The 13,216-nt window shown below is 37.2% G+C and overlaps 1 protein-coding gene across 1 annotated transcript in view; it reads right to left on the bottom strand.

Moving 5' to 3' along the window:
* The window catches only part of CHCHD3 (coiled-coil-helix-coiled-coil-helix domain containing 3), a 290,998-nt gene that overhangs the window by 54,552 nt on the left and 223,230 nt on the right, over positions 1–13,216 (bottom strand). The window contains exon 6 of the mRNA XM_063099894.1: positions 3,646–3,716. Coding sequence (XP_062955964.1) covers positions 3,646–3,716 — 71 coding nt within the window. The remainder of the gene's footprint in view (positions 1–3,645; positions 3,717–13,216) is intronic.

The raw sequence follows: 13,216 nt of genomic DNA, 5'->3' as shown, positions 1-13,216 counted from the left end.
CTATAAGTGTGAGTTAGTACCGTAATTCCATTATCTATCAGGTGGGACGCACCGATGTGACTAGTGTTAGTCATGTGCAACTTCAAATGCTCTTAGCTTTCTTTCCCTTTACAGTGATTTTGTGTGACCCACTATCAGGTGTATAACACTGCCCTTGAAATTGCAATTTAAAGAGCTTCCATCTCCTGTAACCAAGATGCATCCAAATGAATCGTGTTTTCATCAGATAAAATTAACTAAATTCTCCTCAAAGTCCTTCAGAGCTTGTTGCCTAAGAGGGACTGCTGAGTTCAGGTTCAAAATAGTCAGAGATCTTCAAGGTGAAGCTTGAAGGTGCTAAGCCGGTCATACAGACTGCCAGTCAAGAAAGCTCTACCATGCAATGAAAAGAATATAGTATATTGCCTTACTATTACTACTTAAACGGTAATAATGATCTGAGATGGCCACATTTCTAAGGAGAAACAGAGTTCTACTAAGTAATCTTTATGCCTTCAAAGATGGGAAGCATTTCTTATAGCCAATGTACTACCATTTCCTAGGTGTGAAGCTACTGCAAATCAAAATACAACATTCTAGAAAGCACAGTCTAGTGGGTAGTAGCTAGGGAAAAAAAGTGATAATAATAAAAAACACTTTGAAAAACCAGCTCTTGAAATTCCCTCACAGTGTATTAAACCTAGGTTTTTGTTTGTACCGGAGTTGCTGAACTGCAAAACCAAGGGCTTGGTCTCCAAGATTGCCCTCACCTCTGACATCAATGGCAAGTTCAGGGGAGTTCCCAAAACCACCCCTAGGTTCAATTAATTCACTAAAAGAACTCATAGAACTCACTGAAAACTATTAAACTCACAGTTATGGCTTATTACAGGGAAATGATAGACAAAATCAGCAAAAGGAAGAGATGCACAGGACAGAGCCTGGGAGGCTCCAATTGCAAAGCTTCTATCACCCTCAGGACCTGTTACCCGCCTGGTATCACTGTGTGACAATACGCATGTAGTACTGTTAACCAGGGAAGCTGACCAGAGCTTCCACGTTCACAGTTTTACTGATGCCTCATTACATAGCCTGACTGGAGTAACTGACTGCCCGTGTGATTAAACTCAGTCTTTTGCACCCCCTCCACAGAGGTCATATTGATACCACATGGCCCAGGGGCCCACCAAGCATAATAATTTCTGTCACTTGGGAAATTCCAAGGGTTTGGAGGTTACCTCCCAGGAGCCTGGTACAAAGTCCAGCCCTCTTGTTGGGCAAGGTCAAATCCTTACTACACAGTTTGGTCAGATGAGAGTAGGATCTTATAAAGAATAATATTCTTTAATAGGCAAGAAAGAATGATGCCATTAAAGTTCTGTTCAAAACTAAGACTGACCTACAGGTCTGCATTGTCTTGTAGAAGGTAAGTTATCATGGCATTTATTTTTGTGATCCAGGTGGCCTCTCAGTCTAGTGCAGGCTGAATGACATGAATGCTGGTCACGGCTTTAAGAGAGAGCTTCTTTTCATCTAAAACCACACTAATCTCTCTCTATAAAATCTAGTTTCCACCAATTTTCCAATCTGCTAAACTCACAACTGGTTTTCTTTTGTCCCCTCTATCCAAATGTTACAAGCTGAACTGAGTCCCACCCAAAATTCATATGTTGAAGTCCTAATGCCCAGTACCACAGAATGGAACTGTATTTGGAGAGACCATCCATAAAGAGGTAATTAAGTTAAATGTGGTCATAAGGGTGGGCTTTAGTCCGATATGACTGGTGTCCTTATAAGAAAACTAGATTAGGACACAGACACACACAGAGGAAAGACCATGTGAAGACATAGGGAGAAGACAGTCATCTACAAGCCAAGGAGAAAGGCCTTGGAAGAAACCAACCCTGTTAAAACCTTGTTCTCAAATTTCCAGCCTCCAGAACTGTGGTACTTTGCAGCCCAGGAAAACTAATACACTGAACAATCACTAATTCAAGTCTAATCTTTCAACGACTTTTTCACACGAATCTCTTTCTTTTCCTTCACTCATAGAGGCCTCCCATCTGGTACTTCTGGTTTTTGTTTCTCAAGCCTCCAGCCAAACCTCACATCCACCGTCAGATTACTATTCTACAGGAGCACAGAAACCAGGGCACTTGCTTGGTCAAACACCTCACCAGGACCTCTTGCTAAATGAAGACCAAAAGTCTCAGCACAGCAGCTAATGACCCTACTGACATGTCCAGCTTTACCTTGCACGTGCCTCTCTGAGTCAAGCCACTGCTGTTAACATGTCACCTTACCAACTACAGAGCATGCTTTTCCTCCTGAATATCTTTCCCTTCTACCTACTTAATACTCTTCTTCAAGCTTCAACTAAAACATCATCTTCTTTATGAAGGTTTCATAGATCATTCTAGTCAGAATGGATCACTGATGTATCTTAAATTTTAGTTATTTTTATAGTTATTATCTTATAATGAAGAAATACCCAGGGAGCCAAGTCAAAGGTTCTCATATTATAGAGAAAAAAAGATTTTTAAAATGATGCTTTACCATTAGGGGGAAGGATAAATACATAACTTGAAAAAATCTGTGTAGAGTAACTTTTTAAATCAAATCTATGCCCAATATTGTATCTAAATTTTAAAGATTGCACATTAACCTTTAAGAATGAGATTTGTGGCCCATTCTTAGAGGGTCTCTGCTGCCCCACAGGAGATATTTCGCTAAGGAATACTGAAGGTTTTAATCTGTTTAAATAAGCCTCAAATTACCTTTTAAAAAAACATTTTAATCAACATTAAAATAAAATTAATATCCATTACCACACAAATTGTACTATAGCAGAAAGTAATAACTTCATCTTGGGGCTTAATCATTTTATCAAATGCCTATACACATGTGCAAAGAAGGCGGTCAGGGCCCAACACAATCTCTCAACTAAAGCTGTCACAACATCGTTTTTTGCTTCACTAATTTGCACATGTGCTACTAACAGGGGTTACACAATAGAACTATTTATATACACACAGAAATTCTGAATGATGTATTCTTACTTAATGTAAGAACTGGCAGCAAAGGGAAAATACAAGGCTATGGGTCATGGACACTTTGATCCATCAATTACAGAACATTCACTTAAACACTCCAAGGATTAATAGAGGTAGCAATTTAACATCAGCTTCATAATCAAGGGCAAGGTAAAGTCTATGATTTAAATGTTTTCGAGGTACATGTGAAGAAATGAAAACAGCTTAAACATGAGAAAGCTGGATATTCAAATTTGGACATGCCTATCATTTCACTGTACAAAAGTGAATGGTTTCTATGTTTTCACTGATAGAGGTAGCAATTTAACATCACCTTTATACTCAAGGGCATTCTATCTTATATATTATTCCAAATGAAAATTCTATTGCCATTGCTTTCAATTTCCCCTACTTCATAAAATAGATTAAGTTACAACAGGCTTTCATCAAATGCCCTTTTGTTGCATCTAAATTCCAGGACAGCACAAAACATGGCCCCATCTCAACCACCAAAAAACACTTCCTAGTATTCTAGAGTGCTACATAACAAACTATCTTCTGTTCAAAAAGCAATAAAATTGTGCTTTCAGTGTGTCAAGAACAGTAAACAATTATAATACTATTACAAACTTACTTGAACTTTGCTTCCACTTCTTCAGCAGCTTTCTGATACTGCTCAGTGGTGACTTTGTAGAACTCTGCACTCTGTGGACAAAGATTGATAGGACAGTTTTCACTACCCAAGAAGACAAAATATGTGGAAGACATACGATTTCAAAAAATACATAAAACCCTTAGCCACTCAAGCAGTAGAAGCATCTTTTGCATAAGTGACATGGATACTTATAAAAATACATGTAAAGCTTTGCATTTAAGTAACAGTAGAATTGGTGGTATACAGATTGAAATTACAGAGTAAACGTTCTTATTTGGTCCTTGAGAAAATTCCTAACATATTTTTCAAAGATTATTTAGATATCCTTTACTTGGAATCTACCACTGCAGACCAAAGGATGCTTGAGATCAAATAATAAAATTCACACACATTCAAATTTGCCTATTAGCCCAACAGTGCTCTGACTAGATATTAAAGGATTATTTTTTTCTACACAACATTTCTGTCCTCAAGATGAATTATTTATAGAGTAAAATGTGTTCCATTACCTCCACATGAGCACAGGAGGATCAACATTTGTAACAAATTAATCAACAGAAACAAGGGAGTAGATTTAGGTAATTTTAGTACAAAAAAATGTTTCTACTATTACGTGAATGAGTACATAAACAACATAAACCAAGTTGCAATAGCAAAGTAATGCTTTTCCTAAGGCAGCAAAATTTTAAAATATCCATTTTGATGAGCTACATTGAAACCAGTCTGACTGCAGGGGGTGGCCTAAATGACCCCATGAACCCCCAGACTCAATAAAATATCCTGCAAAATACAATGCAGCACAAAAGAAGACAACACAATACAGTGGTCTATTGTGCACCTTCATTTCACATGCATGGTTTAGGGTAGTTTATTTTTTAATAAATCATTGTTGGTTGGTGAGAAAATGAAAATGAAATCTTCTTCACACCAGAGACCCCTTTGCATTTAACAATCTGGGTTGCCCAATGACAGTCACATCCAGGTTTCTTGGATGTAGATAAAATCAATACGTATGTGATTAGATAGCAGACTCAGGGTGGCTGGAGCCATGGACAGGTCACCATTTGAGATGATGAATGGCTTTCTATCAACCTATAGTCCCCTATGATGCTAACATTTACTATAATCTTATTTGGGCTACAATTTATCTTTCTTCCACCTGATCAATAAAGATGAACAGAACAGTTGTAAAGATCGATTGTAATTTTTTATCATTTTCAAGCACAAAGGTGCATTTCTGACATGAAGACAATATTCTAAGTGTACTGCTTCTGCATTTTTTTAAATTGCGATTTGAATGATCAACTGCACTGGCCTATATGATGATAAGTTTTAATTCATCTGCAGATCTCAAGCTATAAAAAAGCCATTTGTCTTCTCAGATATTTTAACTTTAGTTTATGTCACCTTTCTGTCTGTTTTATTTATAAGTTTCTTTCCTATAAAATACACACCAGTCACAACATGCTCTTTTGAAATGTTTGGTTTAAGCTTTTCTTTGAACCCTTCTAACAAAGGAGGAGGCAAAAAAGCAGTTACTAATCTATCACTAACAATGATAAGACACTCTCAAATTATTATTATGAACTGTTAAGCAGGCGCAATGTCACTGAATTATCTATTAAAATGCTGACAAAGCAATAATGTCTTGATTAATACTTTCATTTATTTTAAGTACTGAAATTGTAATATCTGAATAGAGATAGGACTAGGTTGAAAGATCTGGTTTCTGTTTCTGTTCTGTGGCCTTGAGCAGGTCTTACAACCTCCTCTCGCCAGCTTCCTTTCCAATGTTCCTAACCTGTAAGATATAAATGATAATATTAGCCCTGCTTATCTCTGCCAAAGCTGTTGAAGAAATCAAATAAGATAGGCAAGAGAGCTGTGAAACCTGTTACATGATTTTGCAGCGTAAGATTAACATCCAAATAAAATAATTTTGGAGGAAAATAACCAATTTGGGTAATTCCATTCTGGATACAAATTCTAAATGATGAAAAGTAGATATTAAGCTTTCTAACAAGAATGATGCACGAAAGCAAGAGTTCTACCACAATACAAATCAGTGAGCTCCTCTTTGCTTTGTAATGCCAGATGCAGTTAAAATTATTACTGATTTTTGTCAAACTTTCCCCTAGGATATTAAACACAAAAAACCTGTTCCTGCATTGCCTGCAAACTTAGTACATGATTCTCAAATTAAAGCTTTAGGCTTTTATTTACCTCAGTGACCAGTTTCTCACATTGCATAAATCTTTCTAACACAGAAAAGCCCCCAGGAGGCAACACCATATAACTAAGGAAATATACACATATATGCCCAAGTGCAAGCAGATGGTGTTTAATTTCATTTAAGTATTTACTTATTCATTCAACAAAATTAATTCCTTATTTTCCTAGTAACGTCTATCTTGGGGAGTTAGACCCTCAAGAAGCTTCCCATGTGATATGGAAGAAAAGAAAAATAATTATAATGGAAGGTTCGCAAGTGCCAAGTCAAAAATTGTGGATAGTGCTACTGGTGGAGTTCAGAAAAAGTAGAGATCTCCTTTGGCCTCAAAAACACTTTAAAAAATGAATAACATGCATTCAAAAAAAAAGCAAAATGAAAAAAATGCTCAATGTTTGCCAGTGGGAGAATGAATAAATATTGGGTATTTACACAGGGGAAATCTATACAGTACAGGAAAAAAATGAATTAGGCATAAATGTGGAGTAAAAAAAAAGCAAGCCGTAGATATGATATGGTATAATGCAATTTGGGTCAAGTTTGGAAAAGTACAAAATACTGAACAAGAACAGTAGATACCAAATTCCACTCTTTATCTCCAAGTGGCAGGAGTTATATGGTGGTGGTGGAAGTGGACAAGAAGTGGCAGAATGCCATAAAGGAAGGGACAGGGATTTTACTACATTGCTATGTTTCTTAAAATGAGGTGTGAGCACACAGCTAGTTGTTACATTGGTTTTAAATATTTCGTAATACATACAAAAATTGTATTGCTCTCTTCTCTTCCCAAAGGGGCTAATAACAAAAACAAAAGATTTAGTCTGGCTAGAACATAAAAGTCTTTGAGGGAGGATACATGCTTTAGAAGTTGCCTGAGTCAAGATATATATATATTTTCTTGAACTGCAGTGTGCACACATAACTAAACAAATGTACTGTTTTCAACTTTGTATTGAGAAATAATTTTAGACTTACAGAAAGGGGGCAAAAAATAATAGAAGGTTCCTGTACATCCTTCACCCAGCTTCCTCTCACGTCAACATCTTAGATAATCATAGAACAATTATAAAAAGTAATAAATTAACAATGTTACAATACAATAATAGTAACTACTAGTAACTAAACTACACTATTCGGATTTTTCCTATTTTTCCACTAATGTTCTTTTTCTGCTTCAGGATCCAATCCTGGATCCCATGTTGCATTTAGTTGTCATGGCTCCTCAGTTGCCTCTCATCTGTGACAGTTCTTCAGTTTTTCCTTGTCTTATGACCTTGACACTTCTGAAGGATCATGGTCAGATATTTTGTAGAATGACTCACTGTAGGGCTAAGGCTGGGGTCCCTGGTGCTCATAGACCCCTCGAGCCCATTCACAAACCCTTCACACACAGGTCTATGAGCTAGGTAACCGGCAAAAAGGTCCTTGGAGCCTTGGCTGAAGAAGGGATAGTCTATTCAGCACACACAACACTATGAGCTAGGCAGTACAAAGAGAAACTCAGAAACTCAATTGCTACGGGCAAAGTCCAAAGAAAAACTGAAACTGAGCAGCTACCAGCAGAGTAAACATGCTCTATTGTCAGACTTGAGCTCTCTGCCGCCAGCCTGCTTCACAAACTGCAGAATACACAATATCTACAAAACCAAAAAGATATGTTGGCACACATACACACTAACTCCACACACGCACAACTTGTTTACAAGAAATGTGTTGCTCGACCCCCAGCCAGACCTGAGCTGAGGGAGCCTGACTAAATCATTCTATTCTCCCCACACTCACAATTTGGGCTTGTCTGATGTTTTCTCCTCGATAGATTGAGTTTATGCATTATTGGGAAGAATACCACAGAAGCAATGCGTCCTTCTCCACGCATGATCTCAGGGGCTACATTATGTTGATTGATCTGTTTACTGATGTTGACCTTGATCACTTGAATAAGGTCATGTCTGTAGGGTTTCTCCCCAGCTCAGCTACTATTTTCCCTTTGTAATGGATATCTTGTAGGAGATACTTTGAGACTATGCTCATGTCCTGTTTCTCCTCAAGGTTTTTGTCCCTCTCATTTTTGCATCTATCTGACTGTTGTCTGTAGCAAACACTGTGATGTTCTGGTGGTGTGCTGATTCTTAAATAACATTACTGCATACTTAGACCTTATTGATACAATGACATTCTTCATTTACTCTTTTCCTCGATAAAATGAAAACTACATAGCTGCACAGGAAACACCTTTGAAAACAAAAATCTTCAAAGAGTGGGTAGCTATTCTTAGTATAAATTCCCCACAGTCTGATTATGAAGTACAAAACAGAGGTAAACAAAAGAGGGGACAAAAGAGGGCAAATTAAAGAGCTACAAAGGGATGGATAGGCCTAAGCCAGGCAAAAGGAGCCCTCCATCCCCATCAGCTGTCAGTAACTGGGACTGACCTGACTCTGTTGCACCGTGGGAACCTCCCTCTTGCTGCCAGAAGGCCAGTCTGTAGCACTGTAAAGAGTTAAGTGTCCACTGGTGGGAAGATGAGGAAGACTGGCTATATTGCAAGGAGTGGGAGAAAAGGGTAAAAGGGGAGAATGGTATTGAATGTTCCCTCAGGGGTTGCCTGAGCATCAGATCCAGGTTTTTAGGAAGTAGCCCCAACTCCTGCCATTCAAAGTGAAAAATCATCAGTGTTTTTGAAGAATGATAGCAAATAACCACTTTCCATAATTAAATGTAGCTATAATCTTTACAGAGGTGCTCCAAATTAATAATTCTGACAATACTGTTTGCAAATAACTGGTGGACCCCAAAATGCTCCAAGGATTCTAGCTTCACCCATTGCCTAGCAACACTGCAATGCTCCTACTCCGAATGGGTATTGAGAGGTAGTAGATATACAATAATTTTCAGAAAGTTTGCTTTTGTTACCTGTGTTGTCTTGAGTTGGTAACACGTTATAAATGCTGCTATCTTACTTATTAATTATGGATTACTGTTACTTTAATGTCATTATAATAATTAAATCTTTATTTGGCTAACCCTTCAATTTATAGTAGTACACAATTACGTCAATTGTTTTTTTGTCTCATCATTTTCTAATAGCTTAGTTTTAAGACGTGGATAGTCTGTGCTTAAAATAATTGACATCCACATTCCTTATTTCCAGAGAAGGTGATTATATATTCCCTTCAAACTCTGTTAATACACCAAGTCCTCGTACTGTATGGGGTGGAGGAGAAACCCTACTAAGATGACCTCAAAAAGAGAACCAAAAAGAACAGGTGGAGAAAGATATGATCTTGCAAGGTGGTCTTATTTGATGGATGATCATTGCTTTCTGTAGGGGCATATTGCTTCTATGCCTATAAGGTCCTTTAAAGCCTAAAATTTAAAAATATCTCTAATTATATTCACTCTGTATACTCTCGTGCCCCATAAACAGCATAAAAAATACTTGACATGATTTGTCCAGTGGTGGTATGGATTTGTGGCAGGTAAATGTGACTTAATTCAAATATTAAAGGCCTGACTGATTCCTTTAAATTAGAAATTTTCATTGTTTGATATAAATATAAAACATGTTTTCCACCAACAGTTTCTCTGAGAAGGCAGAAATTCAAAGTAGAATGATAGTATTTTTAGATGTCTTAGCACTATCAAAAATGTTTTAGCACTATCAAAAATCTGATAAAGGCTTGTCCTTCTTGGTCAAAGACAAGTAAAACAACTTTCTAGGAGGTGAACTTGTCCAAAATGCAATATAATTCTCTGTATTTGGAAGATGCTTCTGGCACCTACATTAGAGGGCAAGCCATCATTGAGAACAATAAGCATTTTCTTTTCTATATTAAAACATCTTCGAATCTAAGGCACCAGGGACCAATTATGAAAAACACGAGCAACAAACTGAGTGAGGAGACTGAATGCTCCATTGTACACAATTTTTCTTTTCTTTCTTTTATTTTTTTTTTAATTTTATTTTCTCGATATACATTGTGGCTGATTATTGCTCCCCATCACCAAAATCTCCCTCCCTTCTCCCTCCCCCCGTCCCCCCCAACAATGTCCTTTCTGTTTGCTTCTCGTATCAACTTCAAGTAATTGTGGTTGTTATATCTTCTTCCCCCCCCGTTTTGTGTGTGTGTGTGTGTGTGTGTGTGTGTGTGTGTGTGTGTGTGTGTGTGTATGTGTGTGAATTTATATATTAATTTTTAGCTCCCACCAATAAGTGAGAAAATGTGGTATTTCTCTTTCTGTGCCTGACTTCTTTCACTTAATATAATTCTCTCGAGGTCCATCCATGTTGTTGCAAATGGCAGTATTTCATTCGTTTTTATGGCTGAGTAGTATTCCATTGTGTAAATGTACCACATTTTCCGTATCCACTCATCTGATGATGGACATTTGGGCTGGTTCCAACCCTTGGCTGTTGTAAAGAGTGCTGCGATGAACATTGGGAAACAGGTATACCTTCGACTTGATGATTTCCATTCCTCTGGGTATATTCCCAACAGTGGGATAGCTGGGTCATATGGTAGATCTATCTGCAGTTGTTTGAGGAACCTCCATACCATTTTCCATAGAGGCTGCACCATTTTGCAGTCCCACCAACAATGTATGAGAGTTCCTTTTTCTCCGCAACCTCGCCAGCATTTATCGTTCAGAGTCTTTTGGATTTTAGCCATCCTAATTGGGGTTAGGTGGTATCTCAGTGTGGTTTTGATTTGCATCTCCCAGATGCTGAGTGATGTTGAGCATTTTTTCATATGTCTGTTGGCCATTTGTATATCTTCCTTAGAGAAATGCCTGCTTAGCTCTTTTGCCCATTTTTTAATTGGGTTGCTTGTTTTCTTCTTGTAAAGTTGTTTGAGTTCCTTGTATATTCTGGATATTAATCCTTTGTCAGATGTATATTTTGCAAATATTTTCTCCCACTCTGTTGGTTGTCTTTTAACTCTCTTAATTGTTTCTTTTGCTGTGCAGAAGCTTTTTAGTTTGATATAATCCCATTTGTTTATTTTTTCTTTGGTTGCCCGTGCTTTTGGGGTCGTGTTCATGAAGTCTATGTCCAGTCCTATTTCCTGAAGTGTTTCCCCTATGTTTTCTTTAAGAAGTTTTATTGTTTCAGGGTGTATATTTAAATCCATAATCCATTTTGAGTTGATTTTAGTATACGGTGAGAGGTATGGATCCAGTTTCATTCTCCTGCATATGGATATCCAGTTATCCCAGCACCATTTGCTGAAGAGGCAGTCCCTTCCCCAGTGAATAGGCTTGGTGCCTTCGTCAAAGATCAGCTGGCCGTAAGTGTGTGGGTTGATTTCTGGATTCTCTATTCTATTCCATTGGTCAGTGTGTCTGTTTTTATGCCAGTACCAGACTGTTTTGGTTATTATAGCTTTGTAGTATAGCTTAAAGTCGGGTAGTGTTATGCCTCCAGCTTTATTTTTTTTGCTCAGCATTGCTTTGGCTATGCGTGGTCTTTTATTGTTCCATATAAATGACTGGATAGTTTTTTCCATTTCTGAGAAAAATGTCTTTGGAATTTTGATGGGGACTGCATTGAATTTGTATGTCACTTTGGGTAGTATGGACATTTTCACTATGTTGATTCTTCCAATCCAAGAGCATGGCATATCTTTCCATCTTCTTGTATCCTCTCTAATTTCTCTCAGCAGTGGTTTGTAGTTCTCATTATAGACATTTTTCACCTCCTTGGTTAACTCAATTCCTAAGTATTTTATTTTTTTGGTGGCTATTGTAGATGGGCAGGCTTTCTTGATTTCTCCTTCTGCATGTTCACTATTGGAGAGAAGAAATGCTATGATTTTTGTGTGTTGATTTTGTATCCTGCTACTGTGCTGAAATCATTTATCAATTCCAGCAGTATTTTTGTAGAGGTTTTAGGCTGTTCGATATATAGGATCATGTCATCTGCAAACAAGGACAGTTTGACTTCATCTTTTCCAATCTGGATGCCCTTTATTTCCTTCTCTTCTCTGATTGCTCTGGCTAGTACTTCCAACACTATGTTGAATAGGAGTGGTGAGAGTGGGCATCCTTGTCTAGTTCCTGTTCTTAAAGGAAAAGCTTTCAGCTTTTCCCCATTCAGGATGATATTGGCAGTGGGTTTGGCATATATGGCTTTAATTATGTTGAGATACTTTCCCTCTATACCTAACTTATAGAGGGTCTTTGTCAAGAATGAGTGCTGAACTTTATCAAATGCTTTTTCAGCATCTATACAGATGATCATTTGGTCCTTGTGAGTTCATTACTATCGTGTATCACATTTATTGATTTGCGTATGTTGAACCAACCTTGCATCCCTGGGATGAATCCCACTTGATCGTGATGAATAATTTTACGTATGTGTTGCTGTATTCTGTTTGCTAGTATTTTAGTGAGGATTTTTGCATCTATATTCATCAAGGATATCGGCCTGTAGTTTTCTTTTTTGGTTATCTGGTTTTGGTATCAGGATGATGTTTGCTTCATAGAATGAGTTTGGGAGATTTGCGTCCGTATCAATCTTTTGGAATAGTTTGTAAAGAATTGGTGTCAATTCCTCTTTGAATGTTTGGTAATATTCTGCTGTGAATCCATCTGTTCCTGGGCTTTTCTTTGTTGGGAGCCTTCTGATAACAGCTTCAATCTCCTTTATTGTTATTGGTCTGTTCAAATTTTCTACGTCTTCACGGTTCAGTTTTGGGAGCTTGTGTGTGTCCAGAAATTCATCCATTTCCTCCAGATTTTCAAATTTATTGTTGTATAGTTGTTTATACTAGTCTCGAATGATTCCTTGTATTTCAGATGAATCAGTTGTAATATCGCCTTTTTCATTTCTAATTTTTGTTATTTGAGTCTTCTCTCTTCTTTTTTTTTGTTAGCCATGCTAATGGTTTGTCAATTTTATTTATCTTTTCAAAAAACCAACTTTTTGATTCGTTGATCTTTTGAATTGTTTTTTGGTTTTCAATTTCATTTAGTTCTGCTCTGATCTTAATGATTTCTTTCCATCTGCTAACTTTAGGTTTGGATTGTTCTTGTTTTTCTAGTTCTTTAAGGTGAAGTGTTAGGTTGTTCACTTGCCATCTTTCCATTCTTCTGAAGTGAGCGTTTAATGCAATAAATTTCCCCTTCAATACTGCTTTTGCAGTATCCCACAGGTTTTGGTATGATGTATCATTGTTTTCATTAGTTTCAATAAATTTTTTGATTTCCTGCTTGATTTCTTCTTGGACCCATATGTCATTAAGTAGAATGCTGTTTAATTTCCATGTGTTTGTATAGTTTCCAGAGTTTCTTTTGTTATTAATTTCTAATTTTAATCCA

The sequence above is a fragment of the Cynocephalus volans genome, chromosome 6, assembly GCF_027409185.1.
Source record: "Cynocephalus volans isolate mCynVol1 chromosome 6, mCynVol1.pri, whole genome shotgun sequence".
In the NCBI taxonomy this organism is placed as follows: Eukaryota; Metazoa; Chordata; class Mammalia; order Dermoptera; family Cynocephalidae; genus Cynocephalus; species Cynocephalus volans.
Note: the sequence above shows the minus strand (reverse complement) of the source record. Positions and strands in the feature narration are given on the sequence as shown.